Here is a 12,500-nt window from a genome sequence, read left to right as displayed (position 1 = left end):
TAGAAAAATCCATGGGACGATTCATAAATTTGTACTAGATCTATGGGGTAGCTGATGAGAGAAGTTGTGTTGAGAAATAGGAAATTTTATTTGAAAGGAATTATTCCTATGGAACCATTCATCAGTCGTACCTACTGGAATAATATGAATGACTCGCTATTCACTCGGTTTCTGGTCAATAATAAGATTATGTAGGAAAGATGGCCGAGTGGTTCAAGGCGTAGCATTGGAACTGCTATGTAGGCTTTTGTTTACCGAGGGTTCGAATCCCTCTCTTTCCGTTTCTCTTAATTCACCAACGTTTACTGAACACAATATATCAAATCAAATAACAATTGATACCATCATCCCAACAAGAGGACCTGACCTTTTTTTTGATAGAAATTCTCTATTCCTAATTACATTACTGTGGTACGTAAAATACAAATATCGGAAAAAGAAAGAGCAAAAAAATCTTACTGCTGATCCATTTGTGATACGTGAATGAGAAAAATGCGGATCAAGGCCCTTAGATCTATTTTATTTTATTTCGGCGAAAGAGACAAAATTCTCTGAAACTTTCTTTGTTATTTTCGTTAGGTTCAAGTCTGACGGGAATAATATTCTACGACTAACAACTCATTTATTTTCAAATCGATCCATTTACTATCTATTATTTGATTTACTACTCCTTTATATTGGAATGAGTCAAAAGTCAAATGTTTTTGGCAATTCCTCGGGGGGGGATAAGGCAATATAATTTTGAATCAGAGCTTTCGATCTTTGTTTATCCTTCGTAGTAATAATATCTCTGGGTTTACAACGATAACTTGGTATATCCACTATACGACCATTAACTAAAATATGTCTATGGTTAACTAATTGCCTGGCTCCAGGAATGGTCGAAGCCATACCCAATCGGAAAAGGATGTTATCCAAACGCATCTCAAGTAATTGTAGTAAAACCTGACCTGTTGACCCTTTAGCTTTTCCAGCGATATGCACATATCTAAGTAATTGTCGCTCTGTCAGACCATAATGAAAACGCAATTTCTGTTTTTCTTCTAGACGAATACGATACTGCGATCTTTTCCCAGAACGCAATTGGTTTTTAAGATCACTTCCGGATCTAGGTCTTTTACTAGTTAGTCCTGGTAAAGCCCCCAGACGGCGTATTTTTTTGAAACGAGGTCCTCGGTAACGAGACATAAAGACTCCTTTTTAATTTTATGGATTTTATTGAAATTTCATTTTTTCAGAATAAAAAAATGAAAACTGAACTATAAATTAAGACTGAACTAAGGGATAAACAAAGCAAAGCTAAATTTACCGAAATACTACAAAGTAGAATAAAATAAATTGTATCAATATCCGGATTTTTTGTATATATAGGAAGTTGCAGCTCCGTTTTATGATTTGTTCGGTAGAGAGAGATCTAATTGTTCCAATACATTTTTTGGTCATGGTTGCAAGTTACCACGACATAACATATGGAAAAGGAGGAGAGAGATTATCAATCACGGAAAAATCGATAGAGAAAAAGCCGGCTATCGGAGTCGAACCGATGACCATCGCATTACAAATGCGATGCTCTAACCTCTGAGCTAAGGCGGCTCACATAACATAACAGAAATAGTATATAGAAATTGAGGAAACTACCGGATTTTAGCTATTAGCTGATCTTATCTATTAGCTATTCGTTTAATATTAACTATGAACTATAAATATATAACTATACTATAACTATATAACTATATAGTATAGTATAGTTTCTATATAGTTATATAGTATACTTCTAAACTAGATACTATAACTAACTATAATAATAATTCTGACTATTCTTCTGACTATTCTAACTATATCTAACTATAATATACAACATAATGTATTTTATTTATATATTTATATTTTATATATTTATATTATGTTAATTATAGCTATAGCGAATCGGTCCTAAGATAAAAAAAAAGATAAGGATAAAGATACAATCTAAATGAAAATGAGACATTCCTCTGGTTTGATTCGGAAAAGGAGGAGATAGGACAAAAAAAAAGAAGAATGAATATCGACCGTTCCACTATTCCAAATCGCACTGTAAAAATGAAAGGGAGGGAGAAACATATATATGTTGGATAATATCTATCCATATTGAATTGCGGATACATCAATGATAGAATCATTTCTGATTGAAACAAGGTTCATTCAATATAAATGAACTGATGGGGGATAGCCAAAAAAATCAAACAGCAGCATACACTTTTTCAATATAGAAATCATTATCTAACGAATTCAACGGGTCCAAACAAACAAAATAAATGAAAAGGATAGTTGGAATTCCAACTAGGTCTTGGTATCAAAGGGGATATGGCGAAATCGGTAGACGCTACGGACTTGATTGGATTGAGCCTTAGTATGGAAACCTGCTAAGTGGTAACTTCCAAATTCAGAGAAACCCTGGAATTAAAAATGGGCAATCCTGAGCCAAATCCTTATTTTGAGAAAACAAAGGTTTATAAAACTAGAATTTAAAAGGATAGGTGCAGAGACTCAATGGAAGCTGTTCTAACGAATGGAGTTGACTACGTTTTGTTGGTAGCAGGAATCCGTCTATAAAAATTACAGAAAAGATGGTCCTATATACCTAATACGTATGTTATACATACTGCCATATCAAACGATTAATCATGACCCGAATCTATTATATTATAATTATATATAATTATAATATGAAAAATTCAGAGTTATTATGAATCCATTTCAATGGAAGTTGAAGGAAGAATCGAATATTCAATTATGAAATCATTCATTCCAGAGTTTGATAGATCTTTTGAAAAACTGATTAATCGGACGAGAATAAAGAGAGAGTCCCATTCTACATGTCAATACCGACAACAAATGAAATTTATAGTAAGAGGAAAATCCGTCGACTTTTTAAATCGTGAGGGTTTCAAGTCCCTCTATCCCCAATAAAAAGCCTATTTTACTTCCTAAGTATTTATCCTCTTCTTTTTTTTCATCAGTGGTTCAGTTCAAACAAAATTCACTATCTTTCTCATTCACTCTACTCTTTCACAAACGGATCCGAACTAAAATCCTTGGATCTTATCCCAATTTGGATAGAACCTGTACAAATGAACATATATGGGCAAAGAATCTCTATTATTGAATCATTCACAGTCCATATCATTATCCTTACACTTACTTGTCAAATTTTTTACTACTTTTTAGTCCCTTTAATTAACATAGACACAAGTACTCTACTAGGATGATGCACGGGAAATGGTCGGGATAGCTCAGTTGGTAGAGCAGAGGACTGAAAATCCTCGTGTCACCAGTTCAAATCTGGTTCCTGACACGTAAATAATGTATCGGATAGATATTCATACAAATTAATCGAGATAGATCGGGCGTTAATAGAGCATGATACGTATTTACTCATCTAGATGTTACATATTTACTCATCTATTACATATATTTACTCATCTATTACATATTTACTCATCTAGATATATATATATATATATACCTCCCCTTGGGGGGATTGGTTACATATTTACTCATCTAGATGTATATATATATATACCTCCCCTTGGGGGGATTGGTAAAAAATATATGTATGGATGGTTATGGTAAAGAACAAAGTGAGATTATGCTCCCGTCTCTTTTTTCTTTCTTGTTTCTTCATACTGTGCTTTCTCTCATTCAAAAAGAATATTAAGTCTTCATCTATATTCAAAATAAAAATAAATAAGTAAAAGTAAAAAAAAACTTAAAAGTCGAGAGGAGTTAAAAGATAGCAATAGACAGAATGCACTTCAGACACAGTACAAATAAATCCAATCCCTTTTCATTTCTTCATTTCATATTTTTGACATTTATTCCATTTCTTCACTCTTGCTTACGTTACTTTCCGAGGTCCATCTACATCTAAGTAAGTTATGTGCGCGGTACAAAGTTCATAGTGCAGAACTCTTTTGATTCATCCCATTGTTTCTGCTCATACGAAATGGATATGATCTATTCCAAATTTTGGAATATAAATGAAGTTTTTTTTAGGTTATCCATAATACGAATTAAAGTCCGGTTACTTTCTTTCATCTAGAACGGAACGTAAAAATATTCCTTCACTTGAAAGAAATCTGGAATCGTGTCATAGTCGTATTAAGTAAACATTAATTTCTTATCATTTAATGAGCATCTTGTATTTCATAGAAATTGGGGGTAATATAGTCCTTACGTAGGGGCCAACCTATCCAACTTTCGGCATCAAAATACGTTTAAGGCGTGGATGATTATCATAAGAGATTCCCAACATATCATAAGATTCGCGTTCTTGAAAATCAGCACTTCTCCAAATCAGAAAACAGACGGGATTCTAGGATTATTCCTTGGGGCAAATACTTTTATGCATACCTCTTCTGGTTTAGCTATACCATACTGTATTCTCGTAAGATGATACACACTGGCTAAAAATCCGCCTGGTGCTACATCATAGGCACACTGGGAGCGTAAATAATTGTAACCATATACATATGAAATGACAGCAATGGAATCCCAATCCTCGGTTTTTATTTGTAAAGTTTCTATTCCTCGGCAATCAAAGCCCAAAGATCTATGAACTAAATCATGGTTGACTAACCAATCAGATAAACGATCCTGCTGCATCTTCTTGATCTCTCCCACATTTGTATTTGTATGAGTATTTCAATTTACAATGAAATTTTTAAAGATTGACCCTTTCTTTCTTATTCTGCACAAAAGAACCTTACCTTGTCTGATTCACTAATTCATGGGGAGATACTGAACTTTTGGATTTGAAAAATGTTTCAGAAGGTATCTCTGAAGTAGATGGTGATTGATAGAGCAATTCTTGATCATAATTTCCAGTATGAGTACTGCGTCTAACACAAAACTTGTGATTGGTAGTAAAACATCGATTTTCCTGTTGAGACACAGTTCTATCTTCAAAGATTTCTCGAGATATTTTCTTACGAAGTTTCGTTATAGCATCTATAACCGCCTCTGGTTTAGGTGGGCAGCCCGGCAAATAGACATCGACAGGAATTAGCTTATCGACTCCACGAACAGTACTATAAGAATCAGTACTGACATCCCTCCTGTAATAGTACAAGCTCCCATAGCAATGACATATTTTGGTTCAGGCATTTGCTCATATAATCTTACTAAAGAAGGAGCCATTTTCATTGTTACTGTGCCGGCTGTTAAAATTAGGTCTGCTTGTCTAGGACTCGATCTTGGTACCAATCCATAACGATCAAAGTCGAATCGCGAGCCTATTAATGAAGCAAATTCAATGAAACAACAACTGGTACCGTATAGAAGCGGCCATAAACTGGAAAGTCTTGACCAATTCGAAAGATCATTCAATGTAGTTGAAATAACTGAATTGGTAATTGTTTTGTCAACTAAGGAAACTCAATCAAATTCATAACTGTCTCAATGTAATCTTTTCCTTCATTTTTATTTTGATTGTCTGAATATTCAGTTAAGACCATCCAATGCTCCTTTTCGCCATGCATAAACTGAACCAACAATTGGGATAAGCACAAAAATTAAAGCTTCGATAAATACAGATACACCCAATACATCGAAACTCATTGCCCATGGATAAAGAAAGACCGTTTCAACATCAAAAACAACAAAAACTAGAGCAAACATGTAATAGCGGATTCGAAATTGTAACCAAGCATCCCCAATGGGTTCTATACCGATTCATAACTAGAGAGCTTCTCTGGTCCTTCACTAACCGGGGCTAAAACTCCGGAAATTACAAATGCCAAGATAGGAATAACGCTTGATATTATTAGAAATGCCCAGAAAATATCATATTCGTGAAGCAGAAACATAAATGTACTCCTATTAATGTGGAATATGCTGAATTATTCGATTCGAATCGGAATTGTCAATTCATCCATAACTTCTTATCTTAGGCGAAACAAGAATTGATTTTGATCAAATCAAACTGCATAGTTTAGAGTTTGTTTGCTGTGGGGCATGTTTTGTTTAAAGATTCATCTAATGGAATCCCACTTACATTTTGGATTTCGATTCTATTTAGATATGGTGTAGACATAGGATGCTCTTACACAAACAAAACTCTCTCACTTTGTCTTGGGTTCTCTATCCTCTAGAAAAAGGTAATAAAATACTAAAATATCCTATGCCTATAACTATTCCTATGCCTATAACTATAATAAATATCAATACCCTATAATATAGTAAAGTAAATATCCTATAATTAAATACTATGAATACTATATTCATTAGAATACTATGTTGATTATATATAATCAACATAATGAAATAATAATAATTTCATTTCCTTTTTTTAAAACTTAAATTTTTCAATAGTCATATGGGGTAAAATGTCTAGGGATTTCTAGCATATTCTATATTATTCGAAGTATTCCTTTTTCATTAAAATCTGGGTATAGGATCATTGCTTCTATTGATTTGATACGAATATGAATACATAATCTAATGCATCGAATGATTTTTTATCTTTTTCTTGTCCTAGATTTCATTTCTATTTTTCTTAATTGATTCAATCCGTTGAATTGAGAGGTGACATATAACAACTTATATCTTTCTATACAAAAAATTGGAAACTTGGAACCTGTACTATCCCACCTCCTCAGAAATAAATAAGAAGAATCGAGTTATTTCATTAGAGTTAGAATGAAAGATTCATTCTATTTCGGACCAATCTCTAATACTAAACAAAGATTACGATTTGGAATGAACCAAAATACTTGTTTGTTTTGTTACGGCAATAACGCTTAATAATATAATGGTAAGACCAAGCAATGGGTTAGATTTCGCTACAAGAAAAAGGTTTTACAGCAAACCTATACTAGACAATGAAACATAGCAAAGAGTGGAGTAGTATAATCGACGGAATCATAAATGATTTACATAACATTTTCAATAGAAAGAATCACACATTATCGAATGATTCGACGGACCAAATCAAATCCACAAACCCACTCAACTCATAGAATATAGAAGAAGAAACGTTAATATATTTAGGCCCAATTCGTTATCTCTCCATTATCTCTGAATCAATCAATAAGGTTGCTCTTGTTCTGCCAAAAAACGATTAGTGATTAGTTAGGGGGATTCTCCAAATACAAGACAAGACCCAAGACCAAGAAAAGAATAGGTCCTAGACCCATGTGACTTAGGATTAGACTTGGTTGGTCCATAGAAATGAAAACCATACTAAACTATATACTAAACACTAAACTATATACTAAACAAAAATATAATATATTAGGATTAGGGCTATACGGACTCGAACCGTAGACCTTCTCGGTAAAACAGATCAAACTGATTATTATCGAAATGATTCGAACTGTTTCAAAGACCCAACATGCATTTTGTTGCATTGGGCTCTTTCATCAACTGATGTAAAGATCAGTTAGTCCACCATATTTTTTCTTTAGAGGAAGATAATGAGATGGTTCCATGTGCTCTGATTTATTATTTGTATTCTGATCTAGAGCAATACCAAAGTGTTTCAGAGCAATACCAAAGTGTTTCAAAGAAGGGTTATCTTGACTTAGGTCTGCCTTCGGCCTAGATCAACCTAAGTTAAATGGAATCTCTATCGCTCCGCTGCAACAGTCGAATATGAGACTTCATACACCTTAAAGTTCATAGGACGAAAAGAGGTTATTTTGAGGCCCTTATACTCATTATGCCTAGCATTGAATGGGCTGGGTATTTACCTTATCAACTATCAAATCAATGGCGGGTTCTATTTGATTTGGCAACTGAATTCGCGCCTGAATCGGACCGAACCAAATATTTGTCAGGCTATTGTTCTCTTGTTCCCTCGAACCTATGGAGTAAGACATCGATTTCTCAATACGATCAATTATGTTCATTGCATAATAGGCTCCTTTGAAAAGCATTGGCGCGCGTGTAAACGAGGTGCTCTACCAACTGAGCTATAGCCCTTGTCATAGACATCTTAACATATAGATAATTTCTTGTCAAGATGGATATTCCATAATCCACATCATAGCTCTCTGATCTATTTATTTTATTTACGCTTAACAGAACAGATTTATTTACGCTTAACAGAACAGATTAGTATTGCTTAGAAATAATATTCCACCTATAATCCCCGAAGTGATGGGTTCTTTTTGTGGTGATAAATGACCTACTTAACTCAGTGGTTAGAGTATTGCTTTCATACGGCGGGAGTCATTGGTTCAAATCCAATAGTAGGTAGAACTTATTAGATACCGGAGTCGATGAAATGATATCTAATAAGTTTTTCTACCCCATCTTCTTTTTTTGTTTTATCAGATTAGACTTGATTGTGTTCAATTGGCAGAATCAACATGTGGTGTATAATAAAGAACTTTTTAAAAACTTCTCTTTATTATTTTGATGTATTGACTTGACTAGTAGGAAATAACATTGACAGCCTCTACTCGTGTCCTAGCTCGTCTGAGAGCTAGATTCGCTTCAATTGCTTGTCTCTTACCCTCAGCTCTACTCAAGTTAGCTTCAGCTATTTCAAGAGCTTGTTGAGCTTCTTGCGGATCAATGTCAGTACTTATTTCCGCATCATTTCCTAAAATGGTGATTTCATTATTACCTATTCTAGCGAAACCACCCATCAGAGCCACCGTTAACCATTGGTCGTTGTTGAGGCGTATTCTCAAAAGACCTATATCTACAGCCGTGGCAATAGGGGCGTGGTTTGGTAATACGCCAATTTGGCCACTATTAGTAGATAAAATTATTTCTTTCACTTCTGAGTCCCAAATAATTCGATTAGGAGTCAGTACACAAAGATTTAAGGTCATTTCTTCAATTTGCTCTCCTCTTCTAAGTTCATAGCTTTCGCGGTAGCTTCATCGATGTTACCTACTAAATAAAAGGCCTGCTCGGGAAGACTGTCTAATTCTCCGGAAAGGATCAGTTGAAACCCCCTAATTGTTTCTGCAAGACCAACATATTTTCCTGGAGAACCAGTAAATACTTCTGCCACGAAGAAGGGTTGTGATAAGAAACGCTCGATTTTTCGTGCTCTTGCTACAGTTAAACGATCTTCTTCGGATAATTCGTCCAACCCAAGAATAGCTATAATGTCCTGAAGTTCTTTGTAACGTTGTGAAGTTTGCTTAACTCTTTGCGCAGTTTCATAATGTTCCTCGCCAACGATCCGAGGTTGTAACATAGTTGACGTTGAATCTAAAGGATCCACTGCTGGATAAATACCTTTGGCAGCTAATCCTCTCGATAATACGGTAGTAGCATCTAAATGTGCAAATGTCGTGGCAGGAGCAGGGTCGGTCAAATCGTCCGCAGGTACATAAACGGCTTGGATCGAAGTTATAGATCCCTCTTTGGTAGAAGTAATTCTTTCTTGCAAAGAACCCATTTCTGTACTAAGGGTAGGTTGATAACCCACTGCAGAAGGCATTCTCCCCAATAAGGCGGATACTTCTGATCCTGCTTGGACGAAACGAAAGATATTGTCGATGAATAGAAGTACGTCTTGTTCATTAACATCCCGGAAATATTCCGCCATAGTTAGGGCAGTCAAACCAACTCTCATACGAGCTCCCGGCGGTTCATTCATTTGACCGTAGACTAGAGCTACTTTTGATTCTGCAATATTTTTTTCATTAATTACTCCGGATTCTTTCATTTCCATGTAAAGATCATTTCCTTCACGAGTACGTTCGCCTACTCCGCCAAATACAGATACGCCTCCATGAGCTTTGGCAATGTTGTTGATCAATTCCATGATGAGTACTGTTTTACCTACTCCAGCTCCTCCAAATAGTCCGATTTTTCCTCCACGGCGATAAGGAGCTAAAAGATCCACTACTTTAATTCCTGTTTCAAAGATTGATAATTTCGTCTCTAACTGTATAAAGGCAGGTGCAGGTCTATGAATAGGAGATGTTGTGCTAGTATCTACAGGACCTAAATTATCAACAGGCTCCCCAAGAACGTTGAAAATTCGTCCGAGGGTAGCTCCACCGACTGGAACGCTTAGAGGAGCTCCCGTGTCAATCACTTCCATTCCTCTCATCAGTCCATCTGTAGCACTCATAGCTACAGCTCTAACTCGATTATTTCCTAATAATTGTTGTACCTCACAAGTCACATTAATTTGCTGACCAATAGTATCTCGACCCTTAACTACCAAAGCGTTATAAATATTAGGCATCTTGCCCGGAGGAAAAACAACATCCAGTACTGGGCCAATAATTTGAGCGATACGCCCTAGGTTTTGTTCTTCAAGTGTGGAAACCGCAGGACTAGAAGGGGTAGGATTGATTCTCATAATTATAATTAAAGTAAAGTATGTCGAAAGTTTTTTTGAATAGTGCCATGCCAAGTCGAAAATAAATGTCCGATAGCAAGTTGATCGGTTAATTCAATAAGAAATAAATGGGAGTTAGCACTTGATTTAGTTGGTACCACCCAACCGAATACGATTCAATCGTTTACTCATTCAATTACTCATTCAATGAGTCAATTTTCAAGTTCAGCCAATCCTTCTTTTTTTCAAAAGAAATATTAAGTACATGAAATCACGAGTAAGTCTCTTTCATTTCTCTATCATTATAGAAAAACCATCCGTATTAGATTCTATTATCTATAGAATTCGAACCCGAACTCCATTTATGATTCATTATTTCGATCTAATTGGCCATTGTTCTTTTTTTTTTTTGAATAGATATTGGATTTCCGCCTATCTATTCTTTATACCCTTTTAGGATGAATTATGCCTATTTTCACATCTAGGATTTACATATACAACATATATCACTGTCAAGAGTGAATTTTTCTTAGTATTTGGATTCAAAATAAGAAGGAGATCCATTTGATTTTATTGTAAACTTGCAAAACAAACATTGGGTTTGGGTTGCGCCATATATATCAAAGAGTATACAATAATGATGTATTTGGAGTATACAATAATGATGTATTTGATGAATCAAATACATGGTCTAATAATGAACCATTTCATTTTAACATAACATTGAAATTAGTTGATAATATTAGTTGAATATTTTTTTTCTTTTTTTTTATTTTTATTTTTGTCAAAGGTTTCATTCATGCATAATCTATATCGAGTAGACCTTGTCGTTGTGAGAATTCTTAATTCATGAGTTGTAGGGAGGGACTTATGTCACCACAAACAGAGACTAAAGCAAGTGTTGGATTTAAAGCTGGTGTTAAAGATTACAAATTGAATTATTATACTCCTGACTACGAAGTCAAAGATACTGATATCTTGGCAGCATTCCGAGTAACTCCTCAACCTGGAGTTCCGCCCGAAGAAGCAGGGGCTGCGGTAGCTGCCGAATCTTCTACTGGTACATGGACAACTGTGTGGACTGATGGACTTACCAGTCTTGATCGTTACAAAGGGCGATGCTACCACATCGAGGCCGTTGTTGGGGAGGAAAATCAATATATTGCTTATGTAGCTTATCCTTTAGACCTTTTTGAAGAAGGTTCTGTTACTAACATGTTTACTTCCATTGTGGGTAATGTATTTGGTTTCAAAGCCTTACGAGCTCTACGTCTGGAGGATCTGCGAATTCCCACTTCTTATTCCAAAACTTTCCAAGGCCCGCCTCACGGCATTCAGGTTGAAAGAGATAAGTTGAACAAGTATGGTCGTCCCCTATTGGGATGCACTATTAAACCAAAATTGGGATTATCTGCAAAAAACTACGGTAGAGCGGTTTATGAATGTCTACGTGGTGGACTTGATTTTACCAAAGATGATGAAAACGTAAACTCACAACCATTTATGCGTTGGAGAGATCGTTTCTTATTTTGCACCGAAGCACTTTTTAAAGCGCAGGCCGAAACAGGTGAAATCAAAGGACATTACTTGAATGCTACTGCGGGTACATGTGAAGAAATGATGAAAAGGGCCATATGTGCCAGAGAATTAGGAGTTCCTATCGTAATGCATGACTACTTAACTGGTGGATTCACTGCAAATACTAGCTTGGCTCATTATTGCCGTGACAACGGCCTACTTCTTCACATCCATCGCGCAATGCATGCAGTTATTGATAGACAGAAAAATCATGGTATGCATTTCCGTGTACTAGCTAAAGCATTACGTATGTCTGGTGGAGATCATATTCACGCCGGTACAGTAGTAGGTAAACTGGAAGGGGAACGTGAGATGACTTTAGGTTTCGTTGATTTATTACGTGATGATTATATCGAAAAAGACCGAAGTCGCGGTATTTTCTTCACTCAAGATTGGGTCTCTATGCCAGGTGTTCTGCCCGTGGCTTCAGGGGGTATTCATGTTTGGCATATGCCTGCTCTGACCGAAATCTTTGGGGATGATTCCGTACTACAGTTTGGCGGAGGAACTTTAGGACACCCTTGGGGAAATGCACCTGGTGCAGTAGCTAATAGGGTGGCTTTAGAGGCGTGTGTACAAGCTCGTAATGAGGGACGTGATCTTGCTCGTGAAGGTAATGAAATTATCC

At 35.7% G+C, this 12,500-nt stretch overlaps 2 protein-coding genes and 3 non-coding genes across 5 annotated transcripts; 3 read left to right on the top strand and 2 right to left on the bottom strand.

The window, feature by feature from the left end:
* The first annotated feature begins 194 nt into the window (after window positions 1-194).
* On the top strand, window positions 195-281 carry TRNAS-GGA (transfer RNA serine (anticodon GGA)). The gene has a single exon. It is a non-coding gene; the product is annotated as a tRNA-Ser (tRNA).
* Window positions 282-1,520: 1,239 nt separating this feature from the next.
* Window positions 1,521-1,593, bottom strand: TRNAT-UGU (transfer RNA threonine (anticodon UGU)). Its single transcript has one exon. It is a non-coding gene; the product is annotated as a tRNA-Thr (tRNA).
* A 1,668-nt stretch (window positions 1,594-3,261) lies between these two features.
* On the top strand, window positions 3,262-3,334 carry TRNAF-GAA (transfer RNA phenylalanine (anticodon GAA)). Its single transcript has one exon. It is a non-coding gene; the product is annotated as a tRNA-Phe (tRNA).
* Window positions 3,335-7,602: 4,268 nt separating this feature from the next.
* On the bottom strand, window positions 7,603-10,315 carry LOC135665050 (ATP synthase subunit beta, chloroplastic). Its single transcript, XM_065177122.1, has one exon. It carries the CDS (start codon window positions 10,313-10,315, stop codon window positions 8,819-8,821), a length of 1,497 nt encoding a protein of 498 aa, XP_065033194.1. The 3' UTR covers window positions 7,603-8,818.
* Window positions 10,316-11,143: 828 nt separating this feature from the next.
* Window positions 11,144-12,496, top strand: LOC135665051 (ribulose bisphosphate carboxylase large chain-like; the record flags this gene model as incomplete). Its single annotated transcript, XM_065177123.1, has 1 exon — window positions 11,144-12,496. A coding segment is annotated over exon 1 (1,353 nt), but the record flags the coding sequence as incomplete, so codon positions are not given.
* Between the last annotated feature and the right edge of the window lie 4 nt (window positions 12,497-12,500).

Source organism: Musa acuminata, unplaced genomic scaffold (genome assembly GCF_036884655.1).
Source record: "Musa acuminata AAA Group cultivar baxijiao unplaced genomic scaffold, Cavendish_Baxijiao_AAA HiC_scaffold_934, whole genome shotgun sequence".
Lineage (NCBI taxonomy): Eukaryota > Viridiplantae > Streptophyta > Magnoliopsida > Zingiberales > Musaceae > Musa > Musa acuminata.
This window is presented reverse-complemented; position numbering and strand designations above follow the sequence as displayed.

What these genes read in the sequence shown, in the direction of transcription:
- LOC135665050 (XM_065177122.1), bottom strand. Translation starts at nt 10,315, where the DNA reads ATGAGAATCAATCCTACCCCTTCTAGTCCTGCGGTTTCCACACTTGAA.